The sequence below is a fragment of the Dipodomys ordii genome, unplaced genomic scaffold (genome assembly GCF_000151885.1).
Source record: "Dipodomys ordii isolate 6190 unplaced genomic scaffold, Dord_2.0 Scaffold18, whole genome shotgun sequence".
NCBI lineage: Eukaryota > Metazoa > Chordata > Mammalia > Rodentia > Heteromyidae > Dipodomys > Dipodomys ordii.
Window position 1 is genome coordinate 14,363,070 of NW_012267234.1, and position 22,109 is coordinate 14,385,178.

Below are 22,109 nucleotides of genomic sequence, written 5' to 3' on the forward strand. Positions count from 1 at the left end.
AAGCGCTCCGCAGCCCGCGCGCGGCGGGGCGAGACTGACGCGGGGCAGGGGAGGAAGGCTACCCCGCGGTGGCGGCGGGCGCGGGGTGGCAGTTTCTAGGGAGTTTCGTGGGGGCCCGCTGGCTCGGGGGCCATCCCGCGTCGTCACCCTTCCCCCGGACCCCGCGCCCGGCTGGCTGGCGGGAGGTCTCCGCGGCCCTCCCCCCGCCTCGTCCAGGGAGAAAACCCGCAGCTCGGAGGAAGGGCGTGATTTCTTGAGATCACTCACCCTGCCAGTGAGTGACCTGGCTGGTGTGCGCGTGTGTGCGTGTGCGAGTGTGTGTGCACGCATGTGTGTGTGTGTGTGTGTGTGATTGAACTCAGGGCCTGGGCACTGTCCCTGAGCTTTTTTCTCCTTCTTCCTCTTCTTCTTTCTTCTTCTTTCCTCTTCTTCTTCTTCCTCCTCCTCCTCTTCTTTCTCTTCCTCCTCTTCTTCCTCTTCCTCCTCCTTCTTGTTTCTCTCAAGGCTAGTACTCTACCGCCTGAGCCACAGCTTCACTTCTGGCTTTTGGAGGCTCATAGACTTTTCCTGCCCAGGCTGGCTTTGAACTGCCATCCTTAGAACTCAGCCTCTGAGTCACAGCTAGGATGACAGGCCCATGCCTGGCGAGACTGGGTCTTGTTCACTTCTATCTGCTGTTCTGATGGAGGGTGGGGGGAGGAGGGTAACCGGCGGGGCCCCTCCCCCAGACACTTCCACTCATTTTCCTCCCTGTAACCAGGTGTGTGGAGAGGAACTGGGAACCAAGAGGGTTGTTTGAGCAGCAGCTCTAAGCTGGATAAAAGATGAGGCCAGGGCTACAGCCCACCCTGTCTCCTTCCTGGTCTCTTCTCTCTTTCCCAGGGCAGGGCAACCCTCATTCATCTTTGCCTGAACCCCTGCTTCCGTCTTGAAGCCTAGCTCTCTACAAGGCCCTCCATTCTCCATCTCCCCCAGCAACTCCTTCAGACCCACTCTCAGATGGGATCCCAGGCATGCGCAGATCTCTCCGTGGATCCCCGAGGTTCTGGGAAGACCTGATGGAGAGGGTCACTGGCCCCAGCACTGGCTGTGTGACAAAGCTTGTTAGGTGAACTGGCCCAGTCTACCAAGAAAGGAGATAGCCCTTTGCATCCCTGCTGCTTCTTAAAGCAACAGCCGCCTCCAAGGTTCTCAGGTTAGATCAGAAATCCAGAATCCGGGACCAGATCAAGAAACAAGAAAAACACAAAAGCCATCCATCCATCCCTCCTCTCTGCCCACTTCCCCACCCTGAGGGCAGAGGCCTGTTTCCTTTGCCAAGGTCAGAAGGCAGCTGGTAGAAGAAGGCAGCTGGTAGAAAAAGGCAGCTGGTAGAAGAAGGCAGCTGGTAGAAGCAGTAGGAGTTGAGCTCTTGTTCACTCCTTGTCTGTGCAGCTGGTGTGTCTGACTTTGAACTCATCTCTGGGACCTCTGGGGACTCCCATAAGGGAAGGTGCTTTTGCAAATCCAGGGTTTCTGAGTTCTTGTTAACACTTACACAGCCAGGTGGATGGATCTCAGAAGGCAGAACTTGTATCTGTTCTCTGAACCAAATTCTCAGTGTCCAGCACCATATACAGAGCATCAGAGTGATTGCTAAGTGAATGGATCAAGGAGAGAGGTTGCTGGGTGATTGTTGGCTCATAATTTTTCTTGCTGGTGGAAGAGTCTCTGTCTAGTGCAAGGAAAACCTTGCATTGATAACTCTCCTTTAACCACCCCATTATTTTGCAGACAGTATTATATGTATACAAATATATGTACATATACACACAGATTACACTAATACATACCCATATTCATATGCATGCATACATGCATATAATTAATGACCCTGAGGATCAGGTTCTAGGACTTCTGTAAGAATACGTATAGAGAAGAAAATGTGTCGGTGACTTTTTCAAGAACCAGGCCTTTCTCTGGTTTTTGCATCTTAGACTAACTGGATGCATGCACACAGGAACTGAGGCATTTTGAGACAATGAATGTCAAGGGGAAGGCCAGGCAGGTTGATTCTCAGACACATACATTTCTTTAGCAGACATCCTCCCCCCTGCCCCCTTGAATCCCTACAGATTCAGGAAGCCACCAGGCCCGGGGAACACTTGAATGTAATATTGCCAAGGGTCCCGAATGGTTTCCCTTTTGCTAAGCTGGAAGCAGAGTTAATGAGTTTTGCAGGGGAGGCCTGGCATAGCTTGTGAAGATGGCCCACGGGTCTCTCCTCCTCCACGGGGCTGGGACTGGCTGGCCGGAGAGGCCCATTGATTGTACGTTTTAGCCTTGAGATCCAGGATGACTCATTCTGTGTTTTTATGAATCAACAACAGCCTCTGGGATGAAGGTCTCTTTTATCTGCTCTCTATTTTTAATGAAAGCCTTTTCATCATCAAGTAGGATATGCTCTTTACTTGGAAGTGCAGCATCATATGTTTGAACTTGGGTTAGTCAGACCTGGAATGAGGGATCAGGTTGGTTACTCTATGTACTTTATGGAAATTGAAGAGAAGAAACAGAGAGAAATACTTGTTTTACTTCATTTACTCTCTCGTTCATGGACTAATGAGATAGGCTTTTTTTTATAGAACCAATTGGGGCTCAGGGAAATTGCATGAATAGCCAGGAACCTTGAAAAACAGAATGAGGATGCGAATCTGCGTGTCCTTCCTGCTCTGCTGTTTTTCTTTTACTCCATTTTGATTTTCATTTGGGGGAAAGTCACAAGAAATATGACTTACCTCTCTGGACCCTGGCAAGTATTTTTCTATCTTTTCCTTTCTGTTTTAAAAAATAGAGATCCCTTGCTCCTTTTATGGGTAACTTGGGGGAGCATTCTTTGGTTATTCCTGGGGTAACATGGCTTTCTGTGGAAAGTACAGACATGCTTACCACGTGATAGCACATGCCTGGCTGTAAGCCTGAGCTAGTCTCTTCCTATCTACCTGATCTCACTGGTATTTCTGTTTCTCCAATCCCCTGGGCTGCCTTTATGCAATGCAGATGAACAGACAGTGTGATGTTGAGAGGCTCAGATGTAATATAGACACTCACTAGGTAGTAGTTACTGTTTCTGCGCTCTGGTCACATCTAGTCCCATATGGCATATGCTTATTGGTGACCAGACATCTTGGGAAGCCTTTGGGTTGCACAGGGTTAGGTATAGCTAGTACTCAGTGCCTCTTCAAGCATGCTAGGCAGGTACTCTACTTCTGAGATACATCGTAGAGGCCCTCGAGTGAATCATGTAGGCCATATAGCCTGTGTGTCCTGCCAGATCATGTAGGACTTAGGGGTCAGACTTCCTACACAAGATCCACTTGCTAACTGGGCGCTCTAGGTGTGTCTTTTTGGAGCTCCAACCTGCCACAGGGGTCTTTTCTAAGTGGTCCATTGAGGGAGCATGTTCAGGACAATGAAAATAAAGGCAGCAGGCTAGGACACAGGAGAGAGCTAAGTAAGAATGTGGGCCCACCTGGCTCCCACCACTCAGTTAGTCAGTTCTGGAAGCAAGAAACAGGCCAAGCCTTTGAAGATCATTGGCTGGGCTGCTTCTGTCGAAGGACTGGCGTCTCTGAAGAAGAGATGGCTTATGTCAGCTCTGAATCAGGATCCGCCAACATTTTCAGCAGGTGAGGAGAAGGTGCAGATCACACTCTGTAACTGACGTGGGGTGTGTTGCCTTAAATGTCACTTCCCGGGTCTATACCATGAGGGTCATTCATCATGGTGGCTTCTTCCTTCCTTGGTGCTGTACTGCTGTTTGCAGGGTGATGCTTAGCACACAGGTGACGGTGGATAAGTGACAGCTATTATTATCCAAACTATTGTTCTCGGTTGCCATAGAGACCCAAGATAGTTTACCATTCGAACTGGAACTCGTTTCAAAAAGTGCACTGTTGGTAATTACTCAGGGATTGCAGGAACAGACTGGAATGGGCATAAGCCAGCCAGGATGTGTGGTCCCTTCTGACTGATCAAGGCTGTGTCTGTGTCCTTGTTGCTGTCCGTCCTTTCCCATGGGCAGGTGGGGTTGGAGGGTAGCTGTAGCCCTCAGGGTTGAGCCCTAGGAAGGTATTTAAGTGACCATTAACAAGCCTTGTCTAGTTTGTGCCTCAGATTGGCTCGTGGTAGAAAGCCACTAATGGATTGGGGACATTTATTTTCCCCGAGTGATTTACAGTGAGAAGCCATATGAAACTGCTGGAAAGAGACCAATTGGTTGAAAAATAATTTCTGCCAGTCATGGCTCCATTGGCTGATCTGGAAATGGGCTGAGGGCAGGCCATACTGGAGGAAAGCCCTCAGATTGGTGGCATGCTAATGCGTCATGAGGGTAAGCTGAGGATGGGCGGAGGGGTGGGCTTTGTGACCGGCCAGGAACCCAGTTGCCTGTATGGGTTCTCCTTGGTTGTACCCTAACAGCAGCACACCAAGATCAGTATTACGGTCAATTTCAAAGGGAAAGAAACTGATATTGAGAAGCATGTCAGCATCTCAGACTTCCAAGTGGAAGTAGAATTCCAAATCTCCCTTGCTCCTGGACTTTTTAAAATTGAGGGCCAGAGACTCAGACACCACAGTGACAAATGCATCCGAGAAAAGGAGAGAAATAGAGATGACAGACCAGGAGGCACAGTAAGGCAGACGGACCTGCAGATGGGCAGACAGACAGGACCACGAGTGCATCTCATTGATTTAAAATAGATCTGATAAGACTCTAAAGAGCATAATGCCATCCTGCTTGCCTCTCACCATGACCGCTGTAGCTCTGTATCTCATCTATTCTTCTAGATTGCAGGGGTATGAGAGGCTCTGGGTCTCCATCTAGAACTGATGTTGCTTTGATTATTGACCTAGAATATGCATACTGATCAAACATAGACATCGCTCCTTAGCACCCCAGAGAATACTGGAGTTCCTTCCTATGCTTCCTTTATTTGACTGGGCATTGCCGGCCATTGCTTCATTTGTAACTTAAATACAAGATGTCTTGGAACAACACAGCATTAAGCTGTCACTAATAAGGTTAATGCAATGAAATATGGCCAGTGCTGTGCCTTGGTGTTAATTCAAATAAGCAAATGGCGTCTGTGAGGTTAAGTGACACAGATGTTTGTAAATCTGAGAAATTGCTCTGAGAATTTCTAATACCCGAGCCAGGAGCTACCTTGACAGGCAAATTGGAACCAAGGGTTCTGAATCATCCAATTGTCGGATGAGGGTATCAGGATGACATTCTCATGAGTCAGCCCCGAACCTCATTTTGGCAATGTGAAGATGGATGTATTAGTTTAGAGGTCTTTGCTTGTGTACTGAAGTGTATATTTTCTCATTTGCTATATCCATACTGATGAGGTGGTAGATGGCGAGTCTGTATTTTACCCAAAACTGGAACACAGCCATACTTGATTGCCAGTAACTTGGGAAGGAAAGCAAACCCAGAATCAGTGGTTTTACTACCTTGAGAGAAAGAGAAATAGCTTTATACCCCATCGTTTGATCACTGTTTGTACTTAACTATCTTGCCCTCTGGAGAGCATGTTAATCTCATTATCAATAAAGAAACCTGTCTTTCCCTTGCTTTTTGCATCTCCTCCCCCAATATCTGTATCTCTGGATATTCTTCTCTTCACTTTTCTCATTATGCTGTTTTTTTAAAAAAAGTACTAGATCCCAAAGAGTGACCCCAATAACAGAAGCTATAATTGGTCAAATTTACAATGGAGGGGGGAAAAAGATTAAGAAATTAAAGTTTATTGTAATAATATTTTATGTGCAATAGCATTCATCCAAGTGGAAATAACTTCAGCAGAATAATGAAGTAGATTGCGGGTAGCTTAACCATGCCACTGAGGACTTTTAAATTCTCTTTAAAAAGTTGCTAATGTTGTCATAACTCTGATTGCTTTTGGTAATAGGAATGTCCTAGGGGTTGAAACTGTTGGGGGTCAAAGTTATGGGATTAAAAATAGCCTGGGATCAAGAAGAAGGGAGGGAGGGAGGGAGAGAGGGAAGGAGAGAGGGAAGAAGAAAAGAAGGTAGGGAAGGAGGCAGGCAGGGAGGCAGGAAGGCAGGGAGGCAGGCAGGGAGGCTGGCTCTTCCTGCAGATAGAAGAATCATTCAGAAAAGGTTCATTCATTCAGCCTTTAGAAAGGATACTCAGTGATGATTGGTGAGCCTGACTGGTAGAGCTGCAGATGAAGATGAATGGAAATGGTCTATCCTTTGTGCTTTTGCTCTTAACCTAACCATGGGTTAGAATTTTGCTTTTGCCCTTTATAACCCTTTGTGTTGCTTAGTTACATGAACCTTATTTGTTTTACTTATAAAATGGAGCCGACATCTTATAGAACATCTGGCATAGAGTAGATTCCCTCAAACAGCAGCCAGATCTCAGCTAAATAGAGACTCATCAGAAACCAATAGCAGGTGGCTCGTGGCAGGCAAAGGGAATGATGATGCAATCTCGTAGTCAAGCACACCCCCTTCCACCTGCCACACTGTTTTTGCATTACAAAGCCCACCCGCCGCCCACCTCAGCTTTGCTTCAGAGCCTCCGTACTCCTTGAGGAGGGAAGAGGCCTAGGAGACCAGGCACAGCTTTTACCGTTTGTATTTACTAGGAGAGGAATATGGGACTCAGAGACTCAGGTGGCAACAAAGAGAAGCAATAGGTTTGGGTTCTAGACTGAACTGACCTTACTGTGGCTGTGATCTAAAGCGAATAACACTTTCAACTCACACTGCTGGATGTACCCACCCATTAACTGTTCTTAAGGAGATCGATGTAGTTACGAAAGCACTGACTACACCTAGCACATAGTAGGTGCACAAGAAAAGCTCATTTGCCTTCCTAAGTCATTCAGGCTGCAAAAGACAGAACTGAGATTTGAATTGGTTCTGAGTATTTCTCAGAACAACATGGCTAGCAAGGAACAGAGTGCCGGCACTGGAATAAGATGGGGCCAGCCTGTTAGGCAATCAGGTCAGCCCACCATTGGGTGGTGGCAGGGATTTCTCTGATACTTGAGGGTGCCCCTTGGGAGCCTTCCTTCACTATAGTTCAAAGGAATAAAAATTCAGAACTTTTGGGGTTCAACCTCAATTACAGAGCTCACCCACGCATGGAGAAATAGCACCGTCACACAGCCAAGATGCAGACACTTCACCTTTCCAAGAGGGAGCCTTCTTGATCATCTTGGCATTTGTCAGAGAAGACAAAGTTCAATTAGAGGCGAGACAGGACTCTTCATAGGCGAGAGCAGCTGTCACGTGATCTCCAATTAGCCTGATTCCTCTGTATGTGATCTCATATAGGAAATCGATTGCAGTCATGGTTTGACATAAGTTGAATTTTGTGATTAAAGGCCCAGGAGACAAAAACAAACGCTTCCAGTGAAAGGAAATGCTTCATCTTTGCATGTGGTCTCTTCTTCATTAGAGCATACAGTCAGCTTCTGTCGTCAATCTGCCTTTGCCAGTGACCCAAATCTCATCTCCAGCATTGTCTAGAACATTCCCAACAGTGCTTTCCCAAACAGAGCTCCCTTAGAAAGCAAATGCATTGGGTCCTATTACATTTTTTTCCTTTCTTTTTTGTTGGGGGGGGGGAGTGGAGGAAGCACTGGGGCTTGAACTCAGAGCCTAGTGCTCTGTCTTGTATTTTTTGTTTTAGCTGAAAGCTGGTGCTCTACCACTTGGGCCACACCTCTACTTCTTGCTTTCTATTGGTTAATTGGAGATAAGGGTCTCTCTCTGATTTGTATGCCCAGGCTGGTTTTCAAGTGGGATCCTCAGATCTCAGCCTCCTGAATAGCTCGATTATACCATGAGCCGCTGGCTCCTGACTGGGAACTTCCTTAAGTGGCTGTGTCTTTCCCCGCACCCAGCACAATGCAGGGATGAGAAGGATTCTCTTGGAGTCGTGGCGACTGCACCCAAACTGTATAGACACGTTCTGCTCATGAAGTAGTGTGTGTTTGAAGTAAAATAGGGTGGATGCAAATCCTGGCTCTGACCATGTTAGCAACTAGCATAATCTTGAGGAAACGCTGTGCCCTTTTGAAACCTCAGCTTGCTCATCTGTAACATGGGTATAATGATAGTACCTATAAAAAAGACATTCTACCTAAAATGCCTAGCAATAAGGCTGGCAAATTTAATTTTTGTTGACTGAATAAAGTCTTTGTCATATACTGTGTCTCTGATAGTCCTGAGAGATGCAAAGAGATAGCAGATTAGAAAGTTCTCAAATATTTCTGAAAGTTTTTGGAATGAGCCCAACCATTCATACTCCACATGCTTTCCTCCAAAGGGTCCAACATCCAAAGTAGCCAAGAAAGGCAGATGCTGGTGTCTTATACCTTTAATCCTAGCTACTTAGTAGGCTGAGATCAGAGGATCACAGTTCAAAGCCATTCCCGGCAGGAAAATCCATCAGACTCTTATCTTCAATTAACTACCAAAAATCCAGAAGTAGGGCTGTGGCTTAAGTGGTAGAGTGCCAGCCTTGAGCTGAGGAACAACACCAAATCCCTGAGTTTGAGCCTTAGTACTACCACATGAACACAGCAGCATGTCCTCTGCCAAGTCCAAGAAGATTTATCCCCAAAGGAACACGAAAGGAACTAGAATCCCCATGTATTATGCCTCTATCATATGCCAGGACTCCTTCAAAGGAAAGACCAATCCATTCCTCTGACTCCTCCCACCTCTCATTTCATCCTTTCTAGCATCCTGATGCCTGCAGTCTCCCCATCCCTCACCACCTTCTCATATGCTCCCGCCACACTGTGCCTTCAGTCTAGAGACCGAGAAAGGTGTTGGCCCTTAGCTCCAGCTGCCCCACACAATTTTAGTAATCCCCCAAAGGGAAGCCTTTGGGGAAAGGGGACCCTTTGCTCCTAATTTTCATAGATCAAGGAAAAATTTGGTCCATCCCTTTGTGAACTATAACCATCTCTGTGACCCCAAGGGAACGGAGAGCTGAGGCTGACCGTATTTGGTCTCATTCTCTCCTATGTTGGCCTAGAAGAATGAGGTATCTGGAGTTATAGCTCATCAGGAACACATGGTGTGGTGTGTGTGTATGTGTGTGTGTGTGTGTGTGTGTGTGTTAAGGCAGAGTACATATTCCAAAAATGACTACAGTGCATTGGCCATAAGATAGAGATGAGAAACACACTAGTCTGATGACCATGGTAGCCTTTGAGTATGGTAGGTACACTAAATCCCCTTAAATAACATAGATATTTCCCGTTTCAAGGCTCATGGCTTTGACACCTTTTCGGCAACCTTGGAAACGCCAGGAACTTTATTATCAATCAAGTATCGGACATCGAGCATGGTGCTTGGACAGTAGTAAGTTCTTCAGTGTTTACAGGATGAATAAATCGTGCTGACTTTCCCAGATAGCACACGTGACTTGAATCGAACCGGTGGTCCTTCAGGCAACTGTGGCTTCAAGTCCCCTTCCTCCTCTTTCCTAACGCCTCCAGGCTTGCTGGTCTTTACGTGAGATCTTGGAAGAATGTTCAGGAGAATTCTGTTTGCAGGGAGTTTTACATCTCCCAAACACCATCTGTTCCACCAGGCATTTACTTGCCCTACTCTGTAATCACTACTTTCTCTAGGCTGGGAAAGTGAGGTCTCTGACTTCTCGAGATGTGCTGGAATTTTCTCCTTAGTGACCTCTGGTTCCCTCAAGTGCTGGAGGCCAAGACTCTCCAAGAGAACCTGCATGCTTGCTTCTGATGACAGTCATTTTGAGAGCACGTGCACTCAGGTATTCCTGCAATGCCAGTGGGCCTCCTGCCCCCGCCCCCAAGCCTTGCTGTCCACAGTGTCCTCCACATTGTCCTCCACATAGCTGGCCTTCCCTTCCTTGGTAGGCATCCGCTTCCCAGCCTGTGCCCTTTAGCCTGCAGCTGTCAGTTGAAAGCATTTCCTAGGGGCGTTGCATAAGTGCTCAGAGACACAGTCCTCCTCTTCTGATTCCCTATTGATTCTGACCCTTTCCCCTTGCTCAGTTCTGCAGTATGCAAAGGCCCCTTGGAGGATATCCCCATTTCTTATCCAGTCTGGGCGGTCTGACTGAATATCAGGGTATTTCCCGTCACCTGCATGGTGTCATCGTTATGGTGATCACCACCCTTCCTGAGTACTTCACACGCCACAGGCACTGTGCTGAGTGTTCTCAAGGGATCACCCTGATACCAAGGATGTCACACATGAAGAATCGGGACCAGAGAGGGAGAGGCACTTACTAAAGATTGCACAGTTAATGTCTGTGTGTGTGTGTGTGTGTGTGAGAGAGAGAGAGAGAGAGAGACAGAAAGAGAGAGAGAGGGAGAGAGAGCGAGAGCGTGCGCTGGGATTTGAGTCTGTGTGTGTCTCTCCAGGGCCTACCCCATCCTTCTTTCTGCCCCTGTCACTCACTGGTGTGTCCTAGACACAGGTCACAGGAGCAGTGGCAGATGGGACAAGTGGAATCTAGCCTCTCTTGCGTTACCGTTCTTTATCTGAGTCTACATTCTCCAATCCATCACTCCCTTGATGGGGGGTTTGCTGTTCCCAGAACTCACAGTTGCTCTTCAGGCAAATCAATGCTCAGTCGGCAGCCCTAGCCCCAGGATCCTGGTGAACTCTGCTGAGACCTTCCGTCTCCACTCTTCCCAGCAAAAACACACATGTCCTGGTGTGGCTAGCTCTCTTCTACCTGAGCCACGTCTCCAGTCCTTTGGATTTTAGTTTGCTTTATAGATAGGGTCTTGCTTTTTCCCCTACAATAGCTTTAGACCACCATCTTCTTAATTCCACCATCCAACTCACCGGGATTACAGGCATGCCTGGCCACAGCTGGTTTCACAATGCATCGTTTAACAGACTATCTGTTAAATTACAGACTTTCCATACCAACAACAAAGAAAGCATCCCATTTATCTGTGCTAGACTTACTTCAGTCATCTAATGGGGAGCTATTAAAACCACCATTCCTCCAATTGGTCTGAATGAATTTGCAATTGGATTTGCTTTATCTGCCTGGCCCTACTCACTAAAATTGTTCTGATTGGGGAAGTCATTATGAATTCTGACTCGGCATTTTACAGCCAGAACTGGAAATGCATGATACAGGCATCATATGCCCAGCCTTTCTGAAACGGCATCTTTGGGTTTGAGCACTTTCTCTGTCTCACTACAGAGATACAGTTGGTGCCTCTGGGACTCTTGAACATAAGCAATGGATGCCATTGTCACCTTTTTTCCCCCTTTCTTTAGTGTCAGTTGTGGGGCTTTAACTCAGGGCCTGGGCACTGTCCCTAAGCCTCTTTATGCTAAAGGCTAGTGCTCTGCCACTTGAGCCACAGTACCACTTCCAGCTTTTGAGTCGTTAATTGGAGATAAGAGTCTCACAGGGACTTTTCTGCCTGAGCTGGCTTCGAACCAGGATCCTCTGAGTGGCTAGGATTACAGACGTGAGCCATCAGCATCCAGCTCTCTGTTTTTCCTTTGAGTGTCAGCCTTTCTGTGCTCAGCCAACAGCACTCATGGGAGACTTTGTGCTCTCTGGATTTCCCCCTGCCTACTTTTCCTAGTGGTCCCTCTCATTTCCTTAACATAACCGGGCCTCTTCACTCTTGAATAGAGACCACAGAATTGCAAAGCAGCATCAAACCATTGGGCCCTTTAGGAAATGCTGTAAGTGCTACAGAGGAAAATGTCTCCACAATGATGCTTCTTCTTGTTGTTGTTTGCTTTTTGTTTATGCCCCTGCAGTATCTCCTGCTCCCTGCGGGCTCTCTTACTCTCTTCAAACTCTCCCACACTTTCAGACTTTCTCCTTGCTATTTCTCGCCAACTTATGTCTAGCTTTGCTCACTTTCACATTTATTGTTTTACCCTCCAGGGGTAAATCTTTGCTCTTTCCAAAGTGTATCAGTGAAGCATGTCTTTGATCTTCTTGGTTCTTTTCCTTACCATTACACCACGGTACACCTGGGAACACAAAAGGCTGCCAGGCAAGCACAGCCCAGAGATAATTTCTTTAACCAGCAGAAAGAAATGGAAAAAAAGAACTCAGATCGCTTCTAGGTATTTTCCTATTTGCATTTCCAGTGGAGGGATCATTATTTGTCAGCCTTTGATGTTTAGTGCACTCTAAGCAGTCAGTCTTGCAAGATGGGTTTCCTGCTGGGCACCTGCCACACACCTGTAATCACGGCTACTCAGGAAGCTGAGATCAAGGGGATCTCAGTTCAAGGCTAGCCCAGGCAGAAAGTTTGTGAGAGTCCATCTCAACAGGAAAAGTGGGGCATGGTGATGGGTCCCTGTCATTACAACTGGCCAGTCCAAGCCAAAAGCAAGGCCCTATTTTTAAAAATCACCAGGTCTGGAGGCAATAGTTAAATCGAAGAGTATTTGCTTAGTAAGTATGAAGTCCTGAGTTCAAACCCCAGTACTGCCAAGAAAAAAAAAAGATGCCTTTCTAGAGTTCCTCATAATCGACAGGGAGATGTGAGGGTACCACTTCTGCTACTGTCCCGAGGTTTAGCTTAAATAATCAATCTACCAACTTTTGGAGGCCAGTTCTTCAGCTGTACTAACCAAGTCCACAGGAACCGCATGTGGCTGCCATCTTGGGTAGCACAGGGCTAGGTCATTTCCAGCATCACAGGTTGTCTTACTGGGGCATACTCTTCTAGCCTTCATCCTCCCCTCAGCCCCTCTCTTCTGTCGAGACAACTGTTTACTCAGCGTCCCCAGTGGGGAACCTGTCTCTTCTGTGGGTTTTGTGGAGACACCAAGTTATGGTCATCCGCGATGTCTTTAATCCATTTTATATAGAGACTGGTTGGGGCTGGAGAGATTGGAGAATGGGAACACTGAATTCCTAAGTAATGCTTTCCTTGTGAGAAGCACGGGATCCCAGGGCAATGTGTTAATCACTTTGTGCTCTCTGTGCTAGCTGTGACCCTTGTATGACTTTGTCTTGTGGGACTGTCGTCCTGTGTAGTGATTTATTTGCTGATCTCTGACCCCCTGGGAGGTGCTGAATGTCACTGCCACGGTTGTAACATTATTCTAGCCCAGTCCCAAGGCACTGATGTCTGTTGAATTTAAATCGGATGAGATTGAGTGTTCCACACAGCCCATGACTGCCCAGCTCTTGTCTGAAGCTGAAACCTCGGTCATCATCAAACATGGACTATAGAGATGTTAACCTTTGGAAGAACCATGGCGGGAGTAAATACCTCCTACTGCCTCCCCAGCAGTGGCTGGGCATAGATAAATAGCTCTAGGTCCCCGAATCAAAAGGGCTAGTCTTGACATCAAGGGGGAGCTTGTTTGGGTTCCATTTGTACCATGCTTTTGTTTCTGCTGAAACCTGGCTGTGGATATTTATAGTCTCAATATGGCTCCTTGACCATTTCATTCCATGTTGGAAATACTGCTCAGTTGTGTTTTGAATACTAATCGTATGCTTGGACATACGATCTGCATGCATTTCCTCTCACATACAGTAGCCCCAAAGAACTTGGACAACTATATCCAGAGCTATCTGTAACTCTTCATTCCTGCATACATTATGAAAAAGGGATGCGGGTGGTGGTGGTGAGGTAGCAGCATCACTTACTCAATAAGGAAGGGGTAGGCCATGAAAAGCATCACATGAATTACAGAATATCATATGTCCCAGATGGCTGCAGGGACTAATTGGTATATCTATAAATAGTGGTTAGAGAAAGGTAGGTGGGGGTCTTCTGGAGCCAGACCGCAGGGGGACCATTGCAGGGGGAAGAAGGAAATCGTACTTATTCTTTGCATCCTCTGACTGAACACAGGGGGTCCTTTCTAGACCACAGTCCATTCAGGACAGACAATTCTGGCTGACAACTTAGATAAGAAGCGATTTGAGACTCGCATAAAAGGTGTCCTTGTCTTAGACATTATTTTCCTTCCAGAATAGATTATTATTCTTCTCACAATCTTGAGACCAAATGTGTGCTTTTGAACCAACCAAAAAAAATGAAAAAAAATGAAAAGGAAATGTGAACACAATTTTCGTTTTTTAGATCAATCAATGCTTATTTTCTTAGGCATTTTCAAGCTATCAATTGGGATTAAGTAGCCAGAAATAAAAACTTCAGTTGTTGGGAAATGAGGAGATGAATCAAACATCTGTTTCTTTGGCCTCATGTGGATTGGAGTTAAGTGCTTTGATGAACGTGTTATCTGCACTGACAAGAGCAGAATAAGGGAAGTCACACTTTCCTTGGCTGTTTTTATTGTTTGGTCAAAGCGTCATGTTAGTCTGCCTAGTTATTCTCGGAGCTGGCAAAGGCTGGCGTGGATACTGGGGTCCTTTATGTCCAGCAGACAGAAGGCTGGTGAGAGCATCCACTTGGACTCAGAAAGTGTTTTCCTGGTGTCACCTCTCCTCCAGCCTCTGTCACCTCATTCCTGCAGACACATAGACAGCCCTGTCCCCTGGCCATACATCCAGCTTGCAGGCATTTGGATTGTGCATCCACCTCCCCATCTTTTCCTTATTTTCTGTTTCTTTGGTCTCCATGCCTTTCTTGATTCTTTGATTTCTTTAATTTCTCCATCACCCTTTCCCTTCTCTCTATCATGTCCTTGATGAAAGATCTTGTTCTCATTGCTGACTTCATGCTTAGTTCTAAGACCTTTAGATCTTTCTCCTGAAGAACTGCTAAACAAAGAGGCCCCATAAATAGTCACTGACAGTGGCAACCTCTCTGAGGTCGTGGGAAGTAGTGATCATACAACCTCTCGTGGAGATTGTTATTTTTGACCTTGGCCCTTATTCCTCACAGCTGACGGAAGCCCTGTTCAGCCCAAGATTACACCTCAACCCTTAAACAGTGATGACGAAAACTGCTTGGGCTAGGCAGACTCTGGGGATATATGGGAGAAAACACAGGTGGGAGAAAACACCATCACTATGATGATCCTGACATACATACATCCACAACATAATTGTGCTCCAGGTTCACCTCTCTGCTCCATAATTCCTGCTATGGGGAGGGGGCTAACAGCCATCGTTCACCAAGGCCAAGACCTCACACTGCTCATGGAGTACACAATACACCTGAACTCCAGGTATTTCAGAGAATCATGAGAATATATGACCTGATGTAATTTCACACACAGATCATTGTATGCTTTTGGTCTCCATGGCATCTTTCACTGTCTTCATACATACCTCTAACACAGAAATGTAACAACCTGTCTAATACTTCCACCAGCAATAGCATGATCACCACATTTCCAGAGGATACAAATCCAGGAAGAAGAGCCAGGTTTTTTTTTGGGGGGGGGGGAGAGTGGCGATGAAAGATTGAAAGACTCAAGGAAGAAATGGCCAGTTGGAATGATAAGCCTAAGCTAATAAGACCACATTTAATAAGAATTATATTTAATATGAGTAAGCATTATACTTATAATGCTCTGGATTAGGATCAGAAACATCCACTGCCCTAGAGGATCATGGGAGAACCCTTTATTTTCATACCTATCTAATCAGCATCTTTTATTTTTTAAATCCGATCTCATTCAGAAAGAAAGAAAGAAAGGAGAGAAAGAAAAGATAGAGAAAACTGAACTTAGCTTAAAAGCAGTTGATAGGTCAGCTGCTCTCCAAAGCCTGGTCCCGAGCCCAGAAGCATCAGTTTTACCTGGAAACTCATTAGAAATGCAAAAATCTCTGCCCTTACCTCACACCTACTGAGTCAGGGGTCAGGCTCAACAATTTATGTGAACAAGCCCTCCTTGGGAATTCTGATAACAAGCCTAAGTTTGCCAGCTTCTGTAATAGTAGATAAAATATTCTTTAAAGGGAAACATCATTCAGAAGTTGGGATGGCGTTGAAAATGAAGAGAAGGAGGACAGCAGATTTGGAGAGAGCGTCCAATCTGCCAACACAAAGCAAGACACATAACCAGTCTGTATGCTGTACTAGGCCTCAAGATCCACATAGCTCAACTTCATGCTGACATTTCAGGATAGATTCATCCGTCTTCATAAAGAAGTAACTATGGCTATACTACTTTTGGGCCATATACCAGAAGGGATAAAAGTCAGCCTGCCATAGAGATTCTTACTTTCCTGTACTGTAGTAGTGCTATTCACAATAGTCAAGTTATGGAATCAGCCTCACTGGTGTCCAACAACAGATGAATGGATAACGATAGTGATATATATATATATATATATATATATATACACACACACACACACACATACATATGTATAATGTAATATATCCATATCACATTGTGAATATCATTATATGCACATATAGCTGATAATAGATATATAGGGCTGAATTCAACTCTAAAGAAGATGCAATTATGTCATTGCAGGAAAACAAATGGAATTGGAGATTATGATGTTAAGTAAAATAAGCAGACTTAGCAAGACCACAACTTGGCAGAATCACTGATTGCCTTTCTGATGAAACAGGAAGCTACAGTCTGTTAGTCAGTCCTAGCTCTTCTCCACTTCCTGTCCCCAGGCCCAGCTCAGGCTGGATGGTGTCTGACAGTTAATCAGCTCTAGGATGAAGGCTTTCTTCTCCAGGGGATCTTCTGCATTTGCAGAACTGTCCAGTAATTTCTTCTGACATTTCTTCATCAGGGTCTTGGGAAATCATAAGTTTTCACACAAAGGGAAACACAGTGAGTTAAACTATGCTTGAAATGCATTAGAGTGTTTGTTTGAGAATGTAGAAATTCCTTTTATTGTTAGACAGTGAAGCTTTGTTTCTTCGATTGTGTTGTAAAATGGACTGTTTTATAGAAGCGAAATTTATGGACTGCTGAAGTTTCCCTGAGTCAGCTCTATAGCTGTCTTTAATCCTTTTTCAATGAGTCTTCCCAAAATGCTTCACATACTTGCCTTTGTAACGGGAGCTGTGCACTTGAAGACTAACCTTATTGAATATTCTCTATATCTGGTGCCACGCTTGTTTAATTGCTTTACTTATTTGCACAGCAAGCCCATTAGGTAGGCACTACCTAATCCCTGATTTTTTAGATGAGGACCTTGGAGCTTGGAGAATCTATACCACCTTCCCCAGGTCACACAGGTAACATGGTAGACTGGAGAATTTGCTCAAACAGGAGACATAAATTTTGAATATCCTTGATTAATTTATTCCTTCACTCAGCAGATGTTACTAGGGTACCTAACCTATTTGTAGTACTTGGGATCTATTGCATGCTCAGGATCTCTGGAAGCAAAGAAATGTAAGCTGCCTTCAAGGTGGGGGGAGGTTGGAGTAGCAAGTTTAAGAGCTGTAACCATCTGGACAATATGGTCAGGGCACCTTGAGAAGTTGGTTAAGTTTTGAACCCCTTTTTGAAAGGCAGGCATCCCTTTTTGTTCTCATGCATTCTTTGTGGCTAAGGCTGATGAGCTAGACTGGGGACTGCAGGCAGAATTAGATGCTTCCTTGATTCCAGAGAGACAGAGGAAGAAATTGGCAAGGTGTGATTAAAAGTTCAGCCCAGGGGATAATATAGCCAGGGGATAATGGCTCATGGGTTGGACTGGGAAGTTTGAGTTCTGCAACGTGAGTCTTTCTTAGGTTGATGAAACCAAGAAGCACATTACAGTCACACCCTTCGGGAGGCAAAATACATGCTCCATGGGATGTGTTCTACTAGTAAGTGGGTATTTAATGCAACTCCCAACGGCAGTTTGAGGAAATGGTGCAGTAGAAGCAAGTAGATGCCTTCCTGTGGTGATGACTTAGGTATATTTTCATAGCATTCTTATTTTTAAAGTCATGTGTTAAGAGAATATATCCAGTAACTTCCTTTATCCAGCGATAACTTAGATCCAGCGTTCGTTCCCATATCCATCAGACCAGGGCTTTGATGTCTCTTTTGGAGCCCCCTCCTCCTGCAGGTTATAATACAGTCTCTTGATGGCTCCCATTCATCCTTTTGGGTATTGTCTGCGCAAGGTGCTGGCATAAATGAGTGTGATGATGGAGGGGAAGTGGTTGGCTGTTTTGAGATCTTTTCAATTAGGTCTCCTTTCTCCTTCTTGTAGTTTGGCTGGAGGCCATGGTGTCTGGCTGCTTTCCGTGTGTCTGTTTGTACCTCTTCCTGGCATTTATATATATATATATATTTTCATACCCTTGATTAAGTACTAGATTGTCTAATGATTAGGCTAGTCAATATGTGTTTCCAGAGAGAGTAAACAGGCTCCAAGAGAGGACAAAAGGGCTCAGTTTCGAATTAAAGTGAAAACTGCCACTAGTTTCTCTGCCAGAAGTCCATTATTTATCTGCCTAGAAGTAATTGAATTTTGTTTTTATTGATGACATATAGCTAAGTGGCCTTACTATTAGAGACACTAAGCTAGAAAGAAATTTTAAAAAAAAAGAAGAAAGAACCAAGGAAGGGAAGAAAGGAAGGGAAGACAAGAAAAGGGAAGGAAAGAAAACAGGTAGATGCTCTGTTTGCATCTCATTTTGAATTTCTCTCTTTTCACAGTGGATTGAACTTCATTGACCTGATGGTACGACAGGGAAATATCGACAACCCTCCCAAGACTCCCCTGGTGCCAGGATTTGAATGTTCTGGAATTGTTGAAGCTCTGGGGGACAGCGTGCAAGGCTATGAGGTAAGGTTTTGATTCTGACTTCAAGAGTGATACTCATCTAGAATCTATTGAGATGATGAAAGACTACACCAAAACACATCTGAAACATGTATTACTATTTTATGGGTGACATTTGTTAATGGTAGGCTTTCTTCAGAAGTCTCATAACTCTCTTCTGTACAGTCAGGCTGGAGACGGAATCCAGGCAGGAGTCAGCTGAGCAGTTCTGTTGCTTTGATCAGTTGCAGGGCAGGATGAGAATCTTTCTCCAGAGGCCCAACAGTAAAGAAATGATTTGGGCTCATCTGCTCTGGGCTGGGTATATTTTTTTTAGTAGACTCAAATAATGAGATGAACTGTCAGAGTGGTTAAAAAACTTTGTTTCTTTTGCTGTATTTACACTAGCGGCTATCAGTTCCTCTGTTAAGGGAGTGTCTTCCTGATTTTTTTAAAATTAGCATCTATTAATTGGACAGAGGGGTTGTATTGTAATATTTGCAAACATGCATACAATATACTGGAGTCAAATTCATACCCTCTGTTGCTCTATGATTTGGGGAAGAAGAGGAGGCCAATGCTATACCCCTGTTAGCACCTGGCTGAAATCCTTGCTTTGAAGATGAGATCCTGACATTCATCCCTTGGCCTCCTAGGGTCTGGCCTCTGCCAGGGGCACAGTCTCTCCGTTCCCTCCATGTCTTCATTAGTCAGCTGTTCATTCGGCTTCCTGAAGTACAGTGTGTCTGCACTCAGCTTTAGTCATTAATATGTGAGGTTAGGAAGAAGCCAGTTCTGTTTAGGTGTTAACACATACTGCTCATTCCTCACCATGTAATTGCATATTGCATACACATTAGCTCTTCACAAGGATCTTTTGTTAATATTACACTCACTTTAGTGGTGAGAAAACTTAGAGTCCAATTAAGAGTTCCCCTGATGTACATTTGCATATAATTACATGTTTCTGCTGTGTGTGTGTGTAAAATGTTGGAGGATTGAACAAGACACTCTACCACTGAACTATACTAGCCCTTCTTTATTCTGAGACATAGTCTTGATAAATTGCTTAGGCTGGTCTTGAACTTGTGGTTCTTCTGCTTTAGTCTCCTGACTACTAGAATATAGGGGTTTAATATCCCACCTGGCTTCTTTTGGAATGTTTTGTGCTTCTTTGGTTATATTTATGTCCACTGTAATGAATCAGTTATTTGTATCTGCAGTCACACACCAGATTCTGTCGCTCAGTGGCCTTTGGCAAGTACTTTGTCTCTCTTTGCCTCAGTTTAAATGTCTGTAGAAACTCAGTGATTCATCTGTACTGTGGGAAAAGAATAGAACCCATTCAAAGAATTTTTGCTTGTTTTTGTTTAGGTAGGGTAAAACATAATTACTAAGCCACAAAGAAAATAATACAAGCTTTGTGCTAGTGAGGTTTATCTGAGATGTGATTATTGCTAATTATCAATTGCTAATTGCTAGGCAGGGTGGTTCATGCCTATCATCCTGACTACTCAGGAAGCTGAGATTGGAAAGATCATTGTTCAAAGATGCCTGGACAAAATGTTTACAAGACTCCCATCTTAACCAATGAAAAGCTGCGTATGGTCGCACATGCCACTCTCCCAGAAGAAATCATAAATAGGATTACAGTCCGCCTGGCTTAGGCAAAAATTGAGACCTTATTTGAAATACAGCGAAAGCAGAAACAGCTGGAGACACAACTTTAAGTGGTAGAGTGCCCGCCTAGCAATTACAGGCTTAAGTTCAAACTCTCATACCTCAAAAGTAAATAAGTAAATAAATAAATGAAATCAATGATAAGAAAATGTGTCTAAGCTTACATATGCAAGATATGAGTCTTTGAAGAAATCATTCTGACCCCAGGAATTTGGGTTATTGCATTCAAAAGCCTTCATAGAAGCAACTGACATATCAAACACCAGAATGATTTCATGTAACTAATACTTGGTAACTCATGCAAGCTATTAATATTTATTCACTTATTTGTATTCATTGTATCATTTGTATTCATTGTGTCATTGTTAATGATGATAGATTGTGGGGGTGAAAAACCCCAGGATTCTAAAGAGAAGAATCTTCCTCCCTCCCCCACCCATACACAGTGTTTAGCTATTTCAACTCTTGATAAAAGAAACTCAGTGTCCACATTTGAAGATGACATGAAATCCTTAGGGAAATGGCTGCCATGTAAAACGTTTCTCATAAATGCTAGCTGCTGCTCCTCTCACCGGTGGCACTCTTTCCATTTCTCCCTATGCCTAGTCCTTTTTATGCAGACTTCCACTCTTGGGGTTTTATTTGGTTTTTCTTTGAGTTAGGGTTCTCTCTATTATAGCCAAAGCTGACTTCCAACTTGAGATCTACTGCTTCAGCCTCCCGTGTGCTTGGGGAGGGAAAGAAGGCAAGTGGGAACAGAAGCCCCAGATAACACAATGTGTGCGTGCGTGCATGTGTGGGTGCGTGCATGTGTGTGTGTGTGTGTGTGTGTGTGTGTGTGCGTGCGCGCGTGCCTGCCAGTCCCAGAGCTTGATCTTGAGGCCAGTACACTATCCCTGACCATTTTTGCTCAAGGTTAACACTCTCCTGAGCCACAGCTCCACTTTTGGCTTTCTGATGGCTAATTGGAAAGAAGAATCTCATGGACTTTCCTGCCCAGGCTGGCTTCAAACCCCAATCCTCAGATCTCGAGTAGCTAGGATTACAGGCGTGAGCCACAGGCATCCAACAACATATACGGTTCTGAAGCAGACTTTTCCTTGTCCAGATCTCAGGATGATCTCAGGGAATGGAGAGTCTACTTGAACTTAGGTGAAACTTCCAGAGGATAAAGAAAGGAGAAAATTAAAGAGGGAATCAGAAAGTCCGCCAGACTGCGGTGGTGGATTGTTGGCCTTTTTTCTCCCTTGGCTCTGCATTGCCTGTATGGCTGCGACAGGACAATCTGTGACTGGGACATCTCTCCTGCAATGGGCCAGCTGGGCACGTTGACCTAAGGACACTTTGGAACCCAAAGCAGAGATGCCTGGAATCACTTAGAATGTTGTCGATGGATGCTCTCCCCACCTGCTTCATCTGCTTGAATTTCTCATTATGCAGAACTGAAAAGGGCCAGGGTTGGTCTGTTATCTTTCATTTCCTGGCTGGCTGGACAAATGGGTCCTTGCAAACCCTGCCAGCCACACACCCCAGTTATGACAATGCTGTTCCAAAATAAACACAACTGGCCAGGCTGGCAAATCCCCAGTGGGCCTGGGAATTTTCCTATCGGCTTGTCTGGAATCCCTGGGCCTGCCCTCCCCACCCTTCCCCACACAATAAATGATCTTAACATCTCTGGACCGAATGCACCATTACCACCAGTGCGTCCTGCTTTTGGCTTAGGGCTTTATTCTCTACTAAAATATCTTTT

At 45.0% G+C, this 22,109-nt stretch overlaps 1 protein-coding gene across 1 annotated transcript in view; it reads left to right on the top strand.

The window, feature by feature from the left end:
- Window positions 1-15,079: 15,079 nt before the first annotated feature.
- The window catches only part of Vat1l (vesicle amine transport 1-like), a 77,155-nt gene continuing 70,125 nt past the window's right edge, over window positions 15,080-22,109 (top strand). The window contains exons 1-2 of the mRNA XM_013012696.1: window positions 15,080-15,162; window positions 18,571-18,700. Coding sequence (XP_012868150.1) covers window positions 15,080-15,162; window positions 18,571-18,700 — 213 coding nt within the window. The remainder of the gene's footprint in view (window positions 15,163-18,570; window positions 18,701-22,109) is intronic.